The following is a 21,419-nucleotide window of genomic DNA, read 5'->3' as shown; positions in this document are numbered from 1 at the left end:
AATCAAAAAAATTTAAAAACAGATATATTTGAGGAGGAAGCATAAAAATTTACTTCATGTTAAATAGTAGAGGTGATAAACATTACCAGTGAAATCTACCTGATGACTTTATAGCCATACAGATGCCAAGGAGCTCAGAAAGTAACCGACTATGACTAGTAATAATCAGAGGTTAGAAATGCATGTGCAAACATCTTAGTCTCAATTGCATTAAAAATGAATTTTTCTGTATGAAACTGTGTATTTTAATAATGAAATGGAGATCTTTTTTAAAGGTTAAAACCTCATTTAATTTTATGTCTTATAGGGTTTATACTAAGTACAATATTATATAAGTATATTAATTCAACTGTAAACCTAAAAATTTATAGCCAATTTTGAAAGAGATGCATCTGAGCTCTGGAAATTGTTATTGAATATGCCAATGCTGTTGTAATGAAATGCTTCTTCTAAGAATGTGGTTATTAAATAAATAATTAAAATATACTCTGAAGTTAATGTAGTATATATTTTATATCAATAAATATCCAGTCGGGAAAAAAAAAATTCACAAAAGTGATCAGAAAGTCAAGAGGCCAGCTTAGTAGCTTTTATGTGACTGCTCATTAGTACAAAGCTATCATAATCCCCCAAATATTAAAATCTCAAATTGGTCTTCTGTTTTGACTTTCAACACTGCAAAAAGAATCAAAACCCCAAACACCCACATATTTTAAACACCGAAAAATATTCATTTAAAAATTCCAATTGTCTAATTCTCCTCCTTTTTAAAAACCAGTATATAGTTTTTAATGAGAAGAATCAAGGTGGAAAATAGCTTAACGTGATTCCTTTAGGTTTTATACAAATTTAGTCCTGTGTCTACTACTGTACCTGAACCCAAAGGCATGCAAATTCCCTTAAAACACAGGTTTATTTTTTTCACTGAGATGACTGTGAACAAAGTGAACTTCAATATGAAAGAAATGCAAAGAGTAGAATGGAAAACAGAGAAAAAGTGTTTCCTGGAAATAGCAGAGTGAAATAGTTTGGGTAAAATATGGAGAATAGTTTTAGCCCTCCATCTGATTTTTAGATATGATGCACAATAGTGAACAATAATACCCAATTTCATTTCACTGTACTTCATGTCAGGTCAAGTTTCTCTACTCTTAAGGAATAAAAGGTAGATAATTTTGAGCTAACATGAATCTTTGTCTTAATGGAAAATTCTGTTATGAAAAAATGACTACTTAAAACTATTCACAAAAGCTGGGTGTGGTGGCACACGCCTTTGATCCCAGCACTCAGGGGGCAGAGGCAGACGGATCTCTGTGAGTTCAAGGCCAGTCTGGTCTACATAGCGAGTTCTAGGCCAGCTGGGGCTAGAGGAAGACCCCGTCTCAAAAAAGACCAAAAAAAAAAAAAGAAAATCAGAAAAAATCCACTTAGACACAAATTGACAAAATACTACTCTTTGAGTAAGAGGTTTTCCTATTTCATACCAAGGTATCTAAGTCAGCTGAGAAGTCATTATGATGTTAGAATTTAATTATTTGTCAATAGGCATTCATTTGATTTGTGTCCTGATGTGCAAGTGCTTTTTGCACCTTATGTCATTTATTTATGCAGATCAAAAAAATAATTTGTTCTTACTACGATTTACTTAAAAGTGGGGCTGGAGACATGGCTCAGTGGTTAAAAGCACTGGCTGCTCTTGTAGAGGACCTGTGTTTGCTTCTCAGCACCCACATGGTGGCTAAAAACAGTCTGTAACTCCAGTTCCAGGGGCTCTGACACCCTCTTCTGACTTCTGCAGGCACTGCATGACATGAATGCAATTACATACATGGAGGCAATACACTCACACACATAAAGTAGAATTAAAAAAACTTTTCTTTTTTTTTTTTTTTTAACACATAAAGCCAATGTCTTCTAAGTTCCCAGATCAAAGCTGTAACGTGCAGGGGAAACATCCAAAAGATGTAATGAGGAAGCATCTTAGGAAAAGAATAGTAGGATAGTTGGAGGAGAAGAAAGGAACAAAGCATATTAACCTACACATAAAATAGTAAGATAAAACTGAATTTGAAAACAAAAGTACTTGAAGTCTCTAGAGGTTCAAAGAAATCTTTTTCTTACCAATCTGAGATGTCAATACAATTCTAATGACATTAGTAAGTCACTTAATGGAGAAATTTCAGTAACACCCAAGGAGATCAAATCCTTGAGACATAAATAGAAAGATGGACACTTTGTATTTTGTCTAATATGAAAGAGATTTCTAGCCTTTTTTTTTTTTTTTTAAACTAAATAAGCAGACTCATTTTGGTTCACAGTGGAAAACAAAAAACCTAGAGCAGGGTTACACTATAAACCTTATAGGATTTCCCAGGGAGATTGAATCTTAAATAGCAAAATTTAAGAATGAGGCTGGTAATCAAGAAAAGGCAGCAGCTTGTTGAAATAAAGTTCCCCACCCCCATTTAATCAAAACTAAGGCACCTGACTAGCATATGTACCCAGTTAGATGAACTTCTTTTCCTGTTTCTAACACCATGCCTGACTCACTTCCAATACAAAGACCTTAAGTACTATCTTCTAGGCATAGGTTTCCTTCAGCTATTCTAAACTGCCTTGCTTAAGTGGGAACTCAGTTTAAGACATTCTTCCTATATCCCATGATTTGCATCAACACAAAACTATCCAATTGTGACTGCTTAAAGTTCTGTTAATACTAAAAAATATTCAAAAGGTAAAAAGTCAAAAAATTTAGTTAATTCTTGGCTTTCAAAATATACATACATTCTCAAAGTTTATTTTAAAAACAAACAATGGGAAAGAAAAGAAAGAGGAGGGGAAAAAGCACTTTGTTATTTAGGGGGAAGTTCAAATAGTTGATTGAAGAACTCAGCAGTAACAACAGGAACAAAGAAGGGTCAACCGTACAATGAGAAAAGCAGTTTCTGAAACCAGCAGAAAATTGTCCATGGTCCCTCACTGAAACCTCACTGTGCATACTGGTTATGTGTCTTGAACGCAGATATGGCTCACAATACTCAATCAGCACCAAATCTACAAACTACCAGTTCAACTCAGAGATGGGGACAAGAGCAATTACAATGTACCAGCCTTGATGTGCACACTGCAGGCTTTCCACCTTCCATCGTAGGCTTCTCTTCTATTAACACTTCTTTCGTTCTCAAATGAAAACTCAATGTCAATATCCAATGTCTTAGAGAAGCTGAAGAGTTTCTACTGAAGCAAGGCAGTTTGGAAAAGCAGGTAGAAGCAATCTGTCATTCTGTTACTGCAAATGAGATCTACTCCAGACATCTCACTCTGGAACTCTAACACACATGTCCATAAAAATACTCTGTGGCCGGGCATAATCCCAGCACATGGGAGGCAGAGGTGGGCAGATCTTTCTGAGTTCAAGGCCAGCCTGGTCCAGGACAGCTGGGGCTACAGGGAGACCCTGTCTCAAAAAGACCAAAAATAACAACAACAACAAAAACTATTTGTTATATATCATATTTTCGAATATTTCTCTTATTTTCTAATCAATTTCTGAGAAACTACTTATAATTTGGGTAATGACTTGAACCACACTGCCTTAGTTTCTTTTTCTGTTGTGATAAAACACCCTAAGAAAGCAACTCAGGGGAGAAAGGGTTTATTTGGCTCACAATTCCACATTACAGTCCCTCACTGCAGGGAAGTTGAGGCAGCAGGAATTGAAGCAATGAAGTCAAAAGTAGAGAGAATGAATTTATATTTTTATATGCATACTTGTGTTTGCCTCCCCCGACCCATTACAGTCCAAGACCCAAATACCAGGAATGGTGCTGCCCAAAATAGGAGATCATCCCACCTCAACTAAGGTATTAATGTGAACCAAACAGTCCCTCATAGACATGCTAACAGGTCATTCAAGGTACAAAATCCCTCACTGAGATTTTCTTCCTAGGTGATTCTAGGCTGTCAAGTTGAGAATGAATAATAACCATCATACACAGCAAACTCAACCAGAATCTTTTAATAACTTATGTTATACAACTGTATCCCATCTGAGACTGGCACACATCAAATCAAATGCCAGATTTAAGATAGCACACAGTCCATGACATGGTGTTAGCAGTGTTCTTAATTTTTTTTTTAATTTATTTTTTTTAAAATTTTATGTGTATGAGTGTATTGCTTGCATGTATGTAAATGCACCCATGTTGTGCAATGCCCCTGGAGGTCAGAAGAGGGCATCAGATCCCCTGGAACTGGAGTTATGAATGGTTGTTAGTTGCTAAGTGGGTTCTGGGAACTGAACCCAGGTCTTCTTTGAGAGTGACCAGCGCTCTTAACCCCTGAGCCATCTTCTCCAGCCACCATATTCTTAATTTTTATGGAGTATTTAAGGCATTAGCAAAAAGAACTATAGCTCCTAAGAAGTTTATCTGGGGAAATAAAAGAAGCAAAAGTTTTAAGACAATACAGCACACTATTTGACTAAATCTAACAATGATGTCAATACTAGTTTAGAAAAGGTGTCAAAATCATTTTACAATTTCTGAAAATATACTTATTAATCTCATTTGAGTTTTATATTGTTAAGAATGTTTACATTGTGAAGCTCCATTTTGTTAAAACTCAGACCTAGGTTAGTAGTCAAGACTTTCTGTTTCATACTACAAGGAACATTCTGTGATTGACATTTTTTTCTTGGTGATACTTCTTTAGAATAATCATGTAAGGTGAACACTGAGGACTGAAGAAGTAAGTATGCTTTGGCTACCATTCCTGTATTTTAAGCTATTTCTAAACTTTAAGCAATGCACAAAAAGGGCATATACCACCATAACAAAAATTCAAAATAAGACTAATAACTGTATTTAAATTTTTAGTGTGTTGCTTATGAAATAAAAGGTGCTATTTAAGGAGATAAGGATTTTGTTATTGGAACTTTTCATATAAACACTTACTTCTTGTAAGGTATTAATGTCTACTCCATCTCCTTGAATAACTCTAAGATAAGGTGGCAGCAACTTGTATCCCTTTGAGTTCTCAGTAACAGGAAACTTCTTCCCTAAAATATCCAAAACCTGTATAAAAAACACATGACACAAATAACTGAAATTTAAAAAGAAAAAAACGCTTCCAAGTTAAAAAAGAAAAAAAAAAAAAGATTTTACTATGTTAAACAGTCTTGAGAAAACAAAAATGCAGTTACTTTAAACAATTTTAACACTGTATAAAACTTTACGAATTTGGTCCCAATCCCTTTTAATCTCATTAGAAACAGGTATGTTCTTTCCTATTTAAATCGACTCATACCATAAAGCAATTCAACATATTCTTTTTTCTTCCCGTCTTCCAAATTATACAAAGTAAAGAAAAACAGTAAGTTCTGAAATGTGTATATGTAAGTGCAAAATGTTGAAGCAGCTGTACAGGCATTTTATAATGAAGCTACATATTAAGATTTACCTTTAATACAGTGTCAAGAGGATTTCCAGAATCGGGTCTGATTATTAGTGGTGCCTCTGTACTTCTTGAGACTATTAAATGTCTTAGATCTTCACCCCAAATTTTCTCACATGCATTATAAATGTCATAGCTATCGCTGACCACAGACACAGGCACTGATGAAAACTGTGTTACTATGTGTTCAAAAGCATCTTTTTCATGGTCTTTCCCCCAAGCTGTTATGGTACTAGAAAACAAAATGAAAACAGATTTACTTAAGCAGACACACTGCCCATTTCTGAAGCATCATTAGCTGTCTTTACTATACTACATCACCAACATCACAGGAAGTGATTTACTTTAATGAGCACACATCAGAAAAGAAAGTATTTGGGTCAAACCACCCCTTGGCCATTTTGTTATTAACACTGTAAGTTAACTATATTCAGCTCTAGTAGTTATTACTTAGCTCTTAAATAAGATTCAACCAATTATAAACTGGCTTTTGTTTTAGTATTCCTGAAACATCTCATTCAAAGCCGCTGATCTAAAAAGTACCTGCAGCCCTCCGTACATACATTATGCCAGATGTGAGAAAGGAAGAGTATCCATTCCCATTAATTTGCTAGGCAATGTAAGCACTTGAATCTCGTCCATGAATTTCTGAAGTCATACACCAACAGTAGTACAGATATATTTTCTTTTTCACCTTCCAAAATCTTACACATAGAGGCAATTATTTATACTACATCACTATATATAGCTATCTAACTCTACCTACAGTATCTTCAAATGCTCATTGCATTTATGGAGTCATGTATTATCATAGGTTATCGATTCATTAATATATGTCCAAAATTAAGAATCTTAATGTTTAGTTTAAGCAAAACATAATTTAAGGTAGGAAATAAAGCATGAAATTTTCTATTAGGGAAGAATGACTATTGTGGTTTTTGTAGTACCTTCAATAATATTTTAACTGAATAGATTAATGTGCTATAAGTATCTGTTGGTCAATGAACATATACCTGTAAATAATTTGAAAATTCTTTAATGGAATTTACCCATTAATTTGAAAATCCACATTTTCATTAGGGCAATCAATTTTTCTTTCTCCACAATTTTCTAAATTTTCTAGATTTGGCCTCTACTCTGTTCACCTCCAATTAAATGATGCAAAGGAAAAGATTCTGTTTATTTTAAAGTTTTAGCCATTCTATCTCCTATTTTTTAAAAAGCTTTAGGCCTGTTTTGTTTTTTTAAAATTTCATGTATTTATTTTTATTTTATGTGTATGCGTGTATTGCCTGCCATGTAGGTAAGTGCACCCGTGTCGTGCAATGCCCACAGAGGTCAGAAGAGGCTGTTGGATCCTGGGACTGGAGTTACAGACAGTTGTTAGCTGCCATGTGGGTGCGGGGATTCGAACTTGGGTCTTCTGCAAGAACAACCAGTGTTCTTAACTGCTGAGCCATCTCTCCAGCCTGCCCCGCCTCTTTTAAAAAAGTTTAAGAAAAATCTACAGGGTAGGTAAGCTGTAAATCTCAGCAGTTGCCCAGAGGAGGAGAATGGAGAAGGAAAAAAGCCATAAAGTCATGCAGGTTTAAAGCCAGCATGGAAACTGGAAAAGGGGTGAACCTGCAACCACTTGATGGGAAGTTTTAAAGAATTTTAAAGTGAAAAATTGAAACTGTTAGGGCAACCCAAAGTGTTTGGGAAAGCATGGTTAGAAAACAGAAAGAAGTTAGGCTTTTCTGAATTCTTGAGAGAACTGAACAGGCTTACGGAAAGCTATATGGTTCTGTGACCTGGTCCATAAGTGATTCATGTTTATCATCTCTTCCCATTTATCTAGCCACTTGGCTCTCAGTCTTTACTCTCTTCATGACTACTGTAAATTTCCTAGGAAGCCCAGATTCTGGTTTTGTTTGTTTCTTTCTTTTTTTTTTTTTTCCTGTTATCAAAATAATATAAAATCTATCTCCAATATATCATTTATTTGCTCAAAACTTTAGAGCCTGCTTCTATTCGAAAATTCCTAATTAAGAGTAAGCCAGAGATGAGTGTAATCCCAGCACTTGGTAGATGGAGGCAGAGAAATCAGGAATTCAAGGCCAGCCTGGGCTACATCAGGCAAAAAAGAAAGAAGCCAGCATGATGTGCATGTAGTTAACACTCAACGTCAAAATGAACTTAGAGGCTCTGGATAAATTATGCATAAATTAACTGTAAGTCCATCTCAGTCTATTCTATCACCTGTTTCAGCCCTTACTCTTCAACATATTCTTCTTTTATCATAATCCTTGACATACATAAAACATAAAAACAATACTACTCAGAAAATGATCAAATTTCATCATTCCCTCAAGAAGTCAAAGAGTGCACATATTATCTCTATAAAAGATTTTCTGATTCTGCCAATGGATGTGACCCTTCCTAATTTACCTTGTACCACTACATATAACAGCACCTAGCACCTCTTTAAATAAAAATGCCTAACCAACAGAGCAGACCATTACTAGTGTACTATTTTTATCTTGAAAGGGTCAGCTGTAGATATCCTTCTGTTCCTTGCCTTGTACATGAAAACTGTTCAATTAATATTGTATCAAACAATAATAAAGCCAGATTTATTCTAAACTCACTCCTAGTTTCAGGATTATGTAATTTCAAAGCACAAGAAGAACTTTAAACACTCCTGAATGACTATAGTAAATAATGTTAAGAACTAGAAACAAGGTTTGCCATACAATAAAGTTAACTCTACAATCTGGATTATGCTTTCCTAGTGTACCCTGAGACGGTTTAGTAAATAAGGAAGCACATCCCGAAGACTGAACACCCTTTTTCATTAAAATGGCTTGTCTCAAACTGAAGGTACTGGGTCCAGATGACAATTTTCTGAGCAAAGACAGGCAACCTCACATAGCAAAAAGGGAAAAAGTAACTAGTACTTACAATGTTTCCAGACTTCGTTTAATGAAGAAAATCTATCTGTATATTCAATACAACAAATAAAAAAATACAGTGCTTAAAATAAAATATGGCAACTGTAAATGTTGGGGAAAAAAAAATCTTAAATTGTTTTGCTTGTCTATAGTAGTTCCAAGTTCTAGACTTGCCTAATTCTAATTTTCCTAAGAAGTATAAATCCTCAATTTGTACTGTCCCTTTCGTGAAGGTTTAGTGTAGCATCTGGCTCTGTAGTCAAGTAAGATCGCACTGAGTCCCAAATACCCAATTCAAATGAATTAGTGCTAGAAAGCAATTTTGTTTGTTTGTAGTGCTTTGGCTAGAACCCCAGGGCTTTGCAAATGTAATTCAAGTGCTCTAACCACTAAGCTACATCCCTCACTCTCAGAAAACAAGTATTTAACAGGAAGATGAGAAAAAATTGAATTTTACCTGTGCTCTGCCGCTGGAACAGAATAGCCTGGAACAGGATCTTTCGTTCCATAATATTTCTTAATCAGAGCAATTCCTGCTACTGTATCTGTTCCTTTGAAGTTAACCAAATGAGCAGATGCCCCTATGCCAGCAGTCTGAAAGATCAACCATAAACCAAAACTTGAAAAAGAATCACTCTGTTTGCACAGCTTGGCTTCTTATAGTTCCCTTTTATCCCGAAGCTGTGCTGCTCTGTAGTATTCTGTGCACCTGATATCTTCACTGAGCCTCTTTGTCTCTCTCTCCACCAAAGGACTGGGGCACATGCTGAAGGATGTAGCCCATGTACTGGGAACAGAGGCTGATAGTAGGTATTTCCTTTCCTTTGACCAAGGCTCCAGAATTTTAACAAGTGGTCTAAAGCAAGATCAGTTCCAGTAACACTGTGAGAAGTTGGCAGTGGTCTCCCACTGACAATCCATTGTATTATGTGAGGTTCATGTTGATTTCTTACCTCTTGTGAAGAGACTCCTCGGTAGCCAAAATCATGTAACTTGTATTCCAAACCATCTAAATTACCAGAAGTTTCTATCAAATATTTGGCCAATATTTTCTTCTGTTCTCTAGAATTTGTGGCCACTGTAATTGGATACCAGGACTGAACAAGAATAGTCTGTAACAACAAAATTAACAATGTATATTAACATAAAATACTTGGTTCCTTATGGGGGAATTCTAGCTTTCTCTGGAGGAATGTTCTGGACTTCTAGACTATTAAAGACTTCAATCAGGCCCCTTAGGGCACAGGAGAATATGCACTGCAGATGCAGCATACAGCTCAGCTCTCCAATCGGCAGCAGATGAGGCATTCCAAGCTCTCAACAATAGAGAACTTCAAACTTCAAGTTTCAATTCAAAGTTCCAAAGAAGCAAATAATGTTTTGAAAGACTGTGGTGAAGGATTAACTAAAAAAAATTCAACTCCCGTGGACTGACGTTTTAATACTTGGATATTGAGGCAACACCAAATTGTCCCAAATTCCTAAATACTTATTCTATATTTTAATACTTGGTGTGGACCTGCATCAAACTGGCTCATGATTTAGCTCTGATTTATGGACCAGATCTAACAGTACTTGTTTAGAGTAGTCACTTCTTTACTCCTCTAGACAGACCTGGATCTAGCAAGAGTACTGATACTAGCTTGCACTAGAGAATTCTACTCACGGACCTATGCTTTGTGTACTTAGCTTTTATCAAAGCTTGTAAGAAAGCTGTATGAAACAATTTCTGTATATGCTGTCTAACTATAAAGTCACTGTCTTATTTTGCAATATAAGGAGGAAGTGTTAGAATTACTAGGTTCTTTCTAGTAAGAACTGTTTTTTTCCCACTTTTTTTTTCTTAGCTGCCAGGAAACTCCTAAGAGAATCTAATGCTTAATCACATTAGTTATTTTGGCTTGGCAATTTTCTTTTTTATTCTAGCATGATATATTTCCATTTTTATTTTCTAAGCCTGGCAGTATGCTATCAGAAGCTGCTTCTATTCTAGAAAGAGCTGCTAAAATGTTAACAATATCTGAGCTGAGCCAAAAAGATATTTCATTTTTGACTTAACACTTTATAACGTAAACATTTACTAAAAACGAGCTACAAGATCAGTAAATGAAATAATTAAACAACTGAGACACACCAATCTGCCTATCTTAGTCTACTCCTCATCACTTGATTTTGGATTATCCTATGACTACTTTTTGATGAGAACAAAGCAGAAATGTGTTGAGTTCCATGCCCCAGTTGCAAGAGATTTTGTAGCTCTACTTTGTTTTGTTACATCCAGTGTGGTCAAGTATAAGGCCAAACAGTCCCAGTTCTCTCAGTGGAGGTTCCAGGCCTGGGTGTGAGGCCACTGGAGACTGCCTAGCCTAGCTGAACTCTCAGCTGAATAGGTATTTAAGTCCAGCAAGACCAGCAGAGGACCATCCAGGGAACCACAGAATCATGGGAAACAATGGTAAGCTACTAAGTATGAGGATAATTTGTTATACAACAGGAAGGTGATACAACTCTTAACTTATATTCTATAACCAATCACCTCTACTCTTTGATGCCTCTGCTCCTGAAATTCCTCTTCTGATTCCACCACTGATGCCATGATTCTCCTTCCACTAATCTTTAGTCTCTGTGACTTGCCCTCATATTGTCACTGTTGCAATTCCAATGCAAGTTTTAGTCAGGTCATGTCATTCTTTACAAACTTCTACTCGTTACTTTTTTAAAAAAAATTTTATTTTTATTTTACATGTATACGTGTATTGCCTGAGTGTAGGTAAGTGCATCTGTGTCATGCAATGCCCACGGAGGTCAGAAGAAGCTGTCGGATCCCCTGGGACTGGAGTTACAGACAGTTGTTAGCTGCCATGTGGGTGCTGGGATTCGAACCCGGGTCTTCTGCAAGAACAACTAGTGTTCTTAACCACTGAGCCATCTCTCCAGCCCCTCAAGTCACTTTTAATAGCCATCTGTTGTCCAAGGTATGGGAAGGGAAGGAAGGCAATCCAAACAGAATTGCGCTTTTCCATGATCTTGCCCAAGTTTACAATCTTAAAAGTTCATCACTTACTACAGCTTTTGTTTTTACACTGCAATATTTGCTGAACTATGTGCCATTCCCTCAGCTCTGCCACCAACCACTTTCTATGAGTCCTTAGACAGAATTACCTGTTTTTTTGGTGCCAACCCAGCATTATTTTTTCATGATTTTAATCTAACAAACTGCCACCTCTCCTTTTAGGGCCCTTGATAAGACATATTCTAATTTTTGTGCCAAGAATTTGGGGGGGGGGCAGGCGGGGTGATAATGGCAGAACACCCAATTCATATTCATTTGTTGAATCAATTCAATCCCCGTATTTTAATTAAACTCAGTTATCAGCAGTTTTATTTAGGAGTATGACAGATACAAAACAAAACGTGAAAAACTCTAGTTGAGTTATAAAGATAGAAGACTGACCTTACCCCTTGAAAAAATGCCAGGGAAGGAAGGAGAGAAATAACTACCAGACACTGCTCCTGCATACCACTTCCTTCCCACAGTCCAACAAAATCAGCTTAAATTATACTTTTAACAAAATTATTCCCCTTTAAAAAAGATCACTGTAGGTGTAAGCAAGGGTGAAAAAAAAAAAAAAAAAAAAAAAAAAAAGCAAGTAATGAGGTAGGCCTTGTTGGAAACTTTTCCAAGCAGCAATTTGTCCACAGAGATCAAGAGAAAAGTTTTTAGCACTGCAAAGTTTTCAGAGTGCTCACTGCAGCGTAACTGTGCAGTACAAAAGCCCTGCAGAACAGAAGACACACAACATAGGCCATGCTATGCCATTCATCTATCTGCTCACTTGACAAGCCTCAGGTTTCCCAACTACAAAATCATTATTTCATCAGTTTACTTTTTCAAAAACATCTTTTCAGTACCAGAAAGGTTTCGCTCTGTTTCTTGCTCATAGGAGTGTTTGGTCTAATATGCTTGTTCTTCATCTAACCATAAGGCTCAAGATCCTTTGCAGAACACCTAGGCTTTCTTAAACCTGGCTGAGATCTCATGAGGACTAAGGCTTCTTCTGGCATCAATACTCAATAGGTGAGAATCAATCAATGTTATTAACAATTTTGAACACTCACTCACTCAGAAAGGGAACTGAACTAGCTACTTGGTGCTATCTAACATGCTTTAAATCAAGAGCATCTTCAAGTTTGTAAGTAGCAAGTTGGCTTGTATCTGGCACCAGATTTCTCATATAAAGATAGTAAACTTAGGGCTGAGGATTGGTAAGAGTAAGATGAACTTCTTCAAAGAACCCTCAAAAACACAGTGACTAGATGTGCAATTATTTAAACAAAATCTAATAGTGCACATTCAACTTATGTCTAGTAATTGTGTGTGTGTGTGTGTGTGTGTGCCCCTGCAGAGGCCGGAGGAAGATGCCGAGTGCCCTTCTCTAACACTCTCAGCATTTTTCCCTCGACACTTTGTGTCTTACTGAATCTGGAGCGCACTGTTTTTTGGCTAGGTTGGTGGCCTGCAAGTCCCAGCAATCCTCCTGTCCTCTACCCCACCAGCATTAGGGTTATAGGGGTACAGAGTCATACCAGATTTCTAAGTGGAAGCTGGGAATCAGAATTGAGGTGCTCATCTGTGTGCAGGCCCCATTTTAATTTTTATTAAAAATGATACTTATTGAGGAAGGGAGGGGAACAAATGATATTCATGTATTTCTTAAGTACTACTCCAAGATTTCTGATGTAAATTTTTTCACTTTGTGGTTCCTCAGTAAAATACACTAAAGATAACAATAATCATTAAACAATCACTTTCAGAAGAGGAAAAAGGAATACACAAAGGGCAAGGTGGACTGATACTATTTACTCCCTGCCTCCCCCTTTTCCATTTTTCATTAGCATGTGGTGTGGCTGTTTATATGTGCATGTGGAGGCCCAAGGCTGACGTGGGAATTATCCTCGATTACTCTTCTTATGCAATGAGACAGGGTCTCTCAATTAAATCCACAGCTCACTGGTATGGCTAGTCTCCCTGGCCTGTTGGCTCTGGGATTCCTTTTCTGCCTTCAGAGACTGGAACTACAAGTGGGCCATTATGCTCACCTGGCATTTACATGGGGATCTGACTCTGGTCTTCACCTTGTCTAGCAAGCGCTTTAACTGCTGTGCCTTATCACGGGCCCCTATTTCACAACTTGTAAATATCTGCTTTGGGGGAAGTGCAACTAGATATAAGAGGTAGTACATACTGATGAACTATCAGTCACAAAACTAAAAAGAAAAAAAAGTATCTGTAACTGAAGAACTTGCTTCCTATCTGAGATTTTTGGCTTTTAAGATACAAGGCTAAACTAGTTTAAATGGTAAGGTTAAGAACTCTTCTACAAGGCTGGGGATATAGCTCAGTGGCACAAGTCCATGTTTAACATGTCCAAGGTCCTGGGCCCTAGGTGCAATCTCTAGTGCCATCCAAACCAATCTCCCCAAACACCTACTTTTGTGTTTCTAATCATCCTTTCAAAATCAAAATCTGCTAATACAAAACTAAGATCCATTGTCAAGTTCACAGTTAATTTGAAGTTTTAATGTATAGTACAAACCAGTTAAAACTTTTATTTTAGTTGACTGCACATTTTTTTCTGGTCTATTTTTGGCCTATTATTAGTTGATGGCCCACCAGGAGTCTAATAATATTTAAAATTCTGTCAACTTAGTAAAATGTGTTTCAAATATGTTCTTGGGCCTTCTCCAAAATTTTATTTTGTGCAGTAAAACAACGAATTTTATCACTATAAAATGTCAATTTTAACTATGTAAATACCATTCAGATAGTATTTTATTGTCACATACCAGGGTATTTCCTCTCACAGATAAAATGCCCAGTAAATGATCAAGAAGCTATATAGATTATTATAATCAAAACTGTAACTTTGAAAAAGTGTAACTACTATATATGTAAGGAAATTCAAAAGTCTTTTAACAACCAATATCCTACATAAATGGCTCTCCTTTTAGATTTAGAAATTAAACAAGAGGAATTCTTGTTTGTATTTAGATTAAAAGCTGAAAAATATCAGTGGTAGATCTCAGAACCGAACTGACTAAAGAATGATGAAAGTGGTCATAAAAGTTGGAACAGGGGCTGGAGATGCCTCAGCAGTTAAGAGAGCTTCCTACTCTAAAGGACCAGAGTCTGGCTCCCATCGCCCAGGTCAAGTAGCTCACAACTGCCTGTAACTCCAGTTCCAGGGGATCCAATGAGTACTTCTGGACCCTGCAGGCAGATACACATACATACATATACATTAAAAAAAGTCAAATTTGGGCTGGAGAGATGGCTCAGTGTTTAAGAACACTGGCTGCTCTTGCAGAGGACCCAGGTTCGGTTCCTAAAACCCACATGATGGCCAATAACTGTCCATCTATAACTCCAGTTCCAGGGGATCTGATGCCCATTTCTGGCTTCCTTGGGCACTGTGTGCATATAGTACACTTAACATACATACATTACATACATACACGCAGGCAAAACACTCATGCACATAATAAAAAAATCTTAAAATGCCTTAAAAAAAGTTGGAACAAAGTTCCTAATATCAAATTGGAACAGAATATATATAAAATGTCTTCAACTACTAAAAATGTACTTGTGCTACTTTTCTAATTTTTCTAAGATCGTATGTGCTTAGAATGACAAAAAATTAGCAGGGCCTGGTGGTGCAGGCCTGCAGAACCAGCTGCTCAGGAGGTTAAGGCAAGAGAATTGCAAATTCAAGTTGTGCTTGGACAACTTGCCTTAAAATAAAAATTTGAAAAAAATGGCTGGAGGTGTACTTCAAAGGTAAAGAGTTGCCTAGCATGCACCAAGCTCTGGGTTCTAGCCCCAGTAATGCCAAAACAAACAAAAAGAATTACAAGGCAGAAGTCAATCAAGCTTTAAATAAAAAAATTTGATTTATATAGACTCTTAAAACATCCCAATTCATTGGAAGGATCTTAATGATTATTTAGTCCAAATACCATTCCACTGATGAGGAAACTGAGACATGAGTTTAACTATAGATTTTTCTTTTCTTTTTAAGTATATATTTTTATTGAATTTTTGTGCATTTATACATCTTAATCATATTTAGACCCCCTCCCTTATCTGTGCCTCCCCATAGCACTCCCCCACCAGACTCCATCCATTCTGCCATATATGTTAAGTCTAATCAAGTCAAGTTTGTGTCCCCAGATTAACTGTAGATTTTTATTTATTCATTCTTTGGTCTTTTTTCAGACAGGGTCTCCCTGTAGCCCCAGCTAACCTAGAACTCACTATGTAGACTAGGCTGGCCTTGAGCTCACAGAGGTCTCCTTGCCTCTGCTCCCAAGTGCTGGGATTAAAGGCATGTGCCACCACACTCGCTTTTAACTGTAGATTATACATCTCTACTAATAACAAACTCTTACCAAAATTCTCAGTTCATTGGTTTTCAGCCTCAATTATTACGAAAACAGAATTCTGAAAGAAGCAGAAAAACCAATTCACCTCAATCCAATTTGTAAGCCAGTAGCACTCTGGATCTGTGTTTTCCACTGTGAAGAGAACATTTCCTCTGGGAATGACAGAGCCCTCAGGAACAGCCTTGACTTCAATTGGAAGACGACCATCATATTTCTGCAGGAGACAACAATGAATCCATCTGTTCATTCACTCAGCAGATGATATGCAATTGCCTTGTTATTAAGATTCTTTACACTGTATAAGTTCAATTTTATTGTTACAGAAATAACAGATGTTACATCATTAGCAATAATTTAGTCAAATATGCTCTAGCTTCTAAATAAAATCAAAATTTTTATTAGTGAAAATTATTAACAATTTTAAGCACTGATCTAATTCTTAAGCCAAAGCTGTTAGGTGTTTATGCTAAGAACACCTACCACTTGAGAAGTATAAAAAAAAATGATCAAAACCAGTATTTTTTCCACTCAGAAAAAAAAGAAAAATTTATTGTAACATATTCTAAGAATAGTCCACCAACAATTAACTAGTTCTACAAAGGTCATTTTCATAAAAGAAAGGCTAAAGATGGAAAGATGAAAGACTGGCATTAAAGAACAAGAGAAAACAGAGAGAGCGAAGGATCAGTGCAGAAGAATTTTAAGTTTTATTTTATTCTGGCAATAGATGTGAAAGCATGAAGAATGCCTAAGTCTGAGGTGTGTGACTTCCTATTAATGCAGTATTTCTCTCCAATAGGAAGCAGGTGATTGTTTCCTCATACTTTACTAGGTCTTCAGCTGTACTCCATACTCACCCTTTTCAAATTCAAAGCTGTGGCTGGTTAACCCTTGGGTAAAAGCAAACTTACAGAAATCCTTCCCTGCTGGGCATGGCGGCACATGCTTTTAATCCCAGCACTTAGGAGGCAGAGGCAGGCAGATCTCTGTGAGTTCAAGGCCAGCCTGGTCTACATAGTGAGTTCCAGGCTAGATGGGGCTACAGGAGATCCTGCCTCTTAAAAAAAAAAAAAAAAAAGAAAAAAAAAGAAAAAAAAAAAAAGGAAGCTGTCACAGAAATTAGAAAACTAAGCACAGTAAAAAAAACACTAGAGGCATCATGAAACATCAGAATACTGTTTTACAATTTCTGGCCTAAAATGGAGCCAAACAAGATTATGTCTAGTGAACCCTAAGATTTTCTGAATATATCATTAAAAGACTGGCCACTGGAAATCACAGTAATAAATTATAGCACCTAACTTACTGCAAATTCATCCTCATAACAAACCTCATTCATTTTAACATAAGCTTGAAAGTTAAAGGTACTTCTAATTACTATGTGCTTGGCACATTGTACAACATACAAGATTTTCATCTGTGTGACATAAATTAATATAACATTGCGAAATGCTGACTGATTCCAATCCCAGTGTAGTTTAGTAATATAGAAACTACCAGAGCGCCAGGCGTGGTGGCGCTTGCCTTTAATCCCAGCACTGAGGAGGCAGAGGCAGGCAGGGTCTCTGTGAGTTTGAGGCTAGCCTGGTCTACATAGCAAGTTCCAGGCTAGATGGATCTACAGGGAGCCCATCTCAAAAATACCAAAACAGCAACAACAACAACAACAAAAACAAAATGAAACCCACCAGAGGACAATCAGGTCTTGTAACTCAATTCTCAGTGTTTAGATGCTCAGAAATTTAAGCAACAGATTCCAAATACTAGATATTACACATTACAATACAATGAAGAATAAAGATAACTTTGTGGATCTACACGAAACTACTCTAAATTCAGTGAGGGAAATTTCCCAGAATTATTACATAGTAATAGACTGAGACATTCATTTTCAGTTAAAGAAGTAGAAATCACTTTAGAAATCGCCAAATAACCTGCCCTTTCTTAACTATTAGTGTACTTCCATGTTCTAAGTTTATTTTCCAGCTATGTTCTAAATTACCTTTCTAAAAAATGTTATTTAAATTCTAACTCACATAACATAGTACTTAGATCTTTCTAAGTATAAATGTTTAAAGACTTTATATGTTAATGATTCACACTATGAGGGAGAAATTAAATGTCACCTCTAATTTTTCCTAAGAATGTCTCAAATTGTCATTATATTCAGATCAGGAGTGGAAAACAGCCATAATCATAGCGTAACCTATTCAAATTCCATAGTCAGAAATTTTGAATTAAATACAAAACCAAAACAGATCAAAAGATGGCATCACTTTTTACCTCAAGAATGTAGTTCCACCCCTTTTCATTAAAGACATCATCTTGGAAATGTTCTTTGTACACTTCTTTGGCCTCCTGGATCTTCTCTTTGGTCACTACTTTACCTGAAAGGATATATATGCTTCATTACATTCTTAAAGGCATTTTGTGAACTGCTCAGATAGCACAGTGATGTCTTTAGCTCTTTTATCCATTCTATATTAATACAGAGGATCAACTCATCCAGAGTCAAGAGCAAGATCAGAAAAGGAGCCTGTACTTCCAGTCATTCACTTTAGGCATACATGTTAATTATTTATTTCAAAAGCACACGGGCAGCCAGGCATGGAGGCTAAGGCTTGTAACTGTACTACTCAGGAGCTGAGACAGGAGGATCATGAGTCTGAAGCCAGGCTGGGTTACACAGTGAGACTCTGCTTTGAAAAACTACAACAAAAAAGCAGGTAGGTAATCGAAAAGTACCTGCATAGTATTCTGCTTAAAAAACAACAACAAAAAAAAAAACCCAAACACCACAATAAATTAACATTAATGCTTTAGATATTCTTTAAATTTGAAGTGATGAGAAGTGCCTTACATTTTCCAAGTGAACCATCTAAAATTATTCATAAAAGATATGTCTTTGGGGCTGGTAATGTACACAATCACTAAATTTTTGTCTCTTCCATACATTTTTAGTCAACTTTTCTTAAATGTAAAATGAGGATAATGGTTGGTTATGAAGAATAAATGAGTTAAGATATACAACCATTTATGACAACACTGGCCAAGGGCAGTTTTTTAAACTGTCTGACAGGGATACATATCTGAAGTGGGGAAGGGCTATAAAATATGGCAACATAAAAAATTTCTGAATGTACAATGATCAAAAATTAATTCAGATTCAAACAAGGTGTCTCTGAAAATGTTTGCTTGTGTTGATCCTGTGAGTTCATTGCAGTCTTGGTTTTGAACACACGCTGCATGAACACTGCATGTGCTTTTCCTCCTACCTTGCACTGTCACAAATGCTGCCTAAAACACACTGAGTCAGATTCTGGACTATTACATGGTATAAACTGTAGTAGTTTTACTGGACATGCAAAGTTCTAAGACCCTATATAGTGGTTTAATTATAAAAACCACACTTTTAATATTTTCCTACTGTCATTCCTCAATATGTAGAATCAAGCCTGTCTGTATTTGTAAGAACTGTGTTGGAATGTTAGATTTTTTAAAATGCTGTTTGTAAAACAACAACAACAAAATTTTTAAAAAGTTGGGGCTGGAGAGATGGGTCAGTGATTAAGAACACTGGCTGCTCTTGCAGAGGGCTTGGGTTCATTTCCCAGCACCCCATGGCAGCTAACAACTGTCTGTAACTCCAGTTCCAGAGGATCTGATGCCCTCTTCTGGCCTGTGGAGGAACCCATAACACGGGTGCACTTATATACATGCAGGCCAAACACACATAAAATAAAAATAAATTAATTAAAAATGCTGTTTGAGCATTTTTTTTCTTCTGATTTGAGGTTCATTAAAAAATTGTTCAATGAATTTTGGCTTGGGACTAAGACATAATGTCCATCAATTTCTGAAATGGCCCTAAACATACTTCTGCTATTTCTACTACATAATTATACGAAGCAATGTTCTCAGCACTGGTGATTATAAAATCAAAATACTGATCAATTTGAGAAACATTGAAGATCGTTTACATTCTGCAGCATCAAATATTCAGCCAAGACTGAATTCTTTACGTAAAAATAAGCATACACTAATAAAGCAATAAAATTAGATGTACACCAAAGAACTGTTTTACAATAAATTTTTTTATGTTACTGCTATCAGCAAATGTTTGATTTGTATACTTATTTTATACACTTATGAACTCAGGATTGTGAAAACATTTCTCAGGTAAAAGGGATTGAGAATGGCAAAAGTTTAAACTCTGGTCTAGAAGAGGCAATCAATACAACTTACTTGTAATTAACCACACATAATAATTTCCTAAGCTTTTAAGCTGTAGAACTGAATTAAAATGTACCATCCTTAAGAAACAACCCAAGATTAACTAAAAAATTCATTTAAGACATCATGTGCAGTCTTTTCAGGAAGCACTTTTGATACCTAGCTAGGTATTAAGTAATATAGCATGTCTGAGCTATTTGACCTTAAGTCAGATATCATTTGCATTAAATTAAACTTCATCTGTCCTCAACTGAGATTATTTTTGTTGCAAAACTTTCAAGATGTATACAAGCTTTTTAACTGTTTCCCTACCTTGAAATTCCATTACAAAATACACTAGAAATAGCTTCAACACGCAACCCTTGAAAATTCCCATTTTGAAAATGTATTTATAACTGTTGATATATAGTTTTGAAAAAATGAATCTTTAAGGTAAAACTAAGCAATAAAAAATATTCTACTTAGAATTGTTATCATAATTCAAAATGAATTTCCAGATTGATAAATCTTACTCTATGCTAATAACTAATGTCTATTAGCAAATAATGTTACTGACTTTCCTAAATTTTTATGAAAACTCATCAGTTTCAGAAAACCGTTCTTAAATTTAAAATATCAAACATACGTACCAAATTCTAAGATTTATTGCATTCAAATTAACAGATTAAAATTTTTCCAAAATAAGTCAGGCATAGTGGTAGATTGACCCTGTAATATCAGTTCTTAGAGGTTGAGACAGGAGGCCTGTTGTGAGTTTAAGGCCAATCTGGATTAACACAGTAAGCCAGAGGCCAAAACCAGGCTACAGAGTGAGATTCTGTACCAAAAGCAAAACCAAAAACTTCCAAAATAACTCCTGAAGTGGTGATCTACAAAAATTAAATATTAAGATAGGATTACTCAAAAAGTTACTTCAAATAAAATAATAGTACAGAAAAAAATTATGAAGTTACATAAAAGCAGTGTTTTAAATGTACTGGGAAAAGCAATACCTTTTAAGTACTTATTAAGAATGTACTGCAACCCATAAAATACTGTTTCCTCGTATTTCACCTTCCTTACTTTGGAGTTTTCTGTCTTCTTTTCACGGCATTCAAAGTAGGAATAAACTTTGCTTGTGTTGGGTGGATATTGTTTATAATGAGTAACCTGTATAAAGAAAAATATTTTAGTTAGAAGACACCAAGAGTAGAATTATAGCCCCAAAGACAAAGCCTGAAATTATTCTCAAGTCAGAGAATTTGTATTTCTATTTGTTAATGATCAACTTTTCCCCTCCTGGTTGCACAGAGAAAGAAGTAAGTATATAATTTATAATATTTTTAATAATTCTTTATCTTAAAAATCAAAATATAC

At 35.9% G+C, this 21,419-nt stretch overlaps 1 protein-coding gene across 2 annotated transcripts in view; it reads right to left on the bottom strand.

Moving 5' to 3' along the window:
- Positions 1–21,419, bottom strand: part of Nampt (nicotinamide phosphoribosyltransferase) — a 35,373-nt gene that overhangs the window by 5,282 nt on the left and 8,672 nt on the right. For both annotated transcript variants that reach the window (XM_029562330.1, XM_008830730.3), the window contains exons 2-8: positions 21,056–21,212; positions 18,114–18,217; positions 15,916–16,044; positions 9,341–9,499; positions 8,845–8,981; positions 5,461–5,686; positions 4,956–5,075 (exon numbers count right to left, since the gene is read on the bottom strand). In XM_029562330.1, the coding sequence (XP_029418190.1) occupies positions 4,956–5,075; positions 5,461–5,686; positions 8,845–8,981; positions 9,341–9,499; positions 15,916–16,044; positions 18,114–18,217; positions 21,056–21,212 (1,032 nt within the window). The remainder of the gene's footprint in view (positions 1–4,955; positions 5,076–5,460; positions 5,687–8,844; positions 8,982–9,340; positions 9,500–15,915; positions 16,045–18,113; positions 18,218–21,055; positions 21,213–21,419) is intronic.

This window comes from Nannospalax galili, unplaced genomic scaffold (assembly GCF_000622305.1).
Source record: "Nannospalax galili isolate Female #2095 unplaced genomic scaffold, S.galili_v1.0 scaffold312, whole genome shotgun sequence".
NCBI classification, from domain to species: Eukaryota; Metazoa; Chordata; class Mammalia; order Rodentia; family Spalacidae; genus Nannospalax; species Nannospalax galili.
The sequence above is the reverse complement of the archived record's forward strand: the minus strand, read 5'-3'. Positions and strand labels throughout refer to the sequence as shown.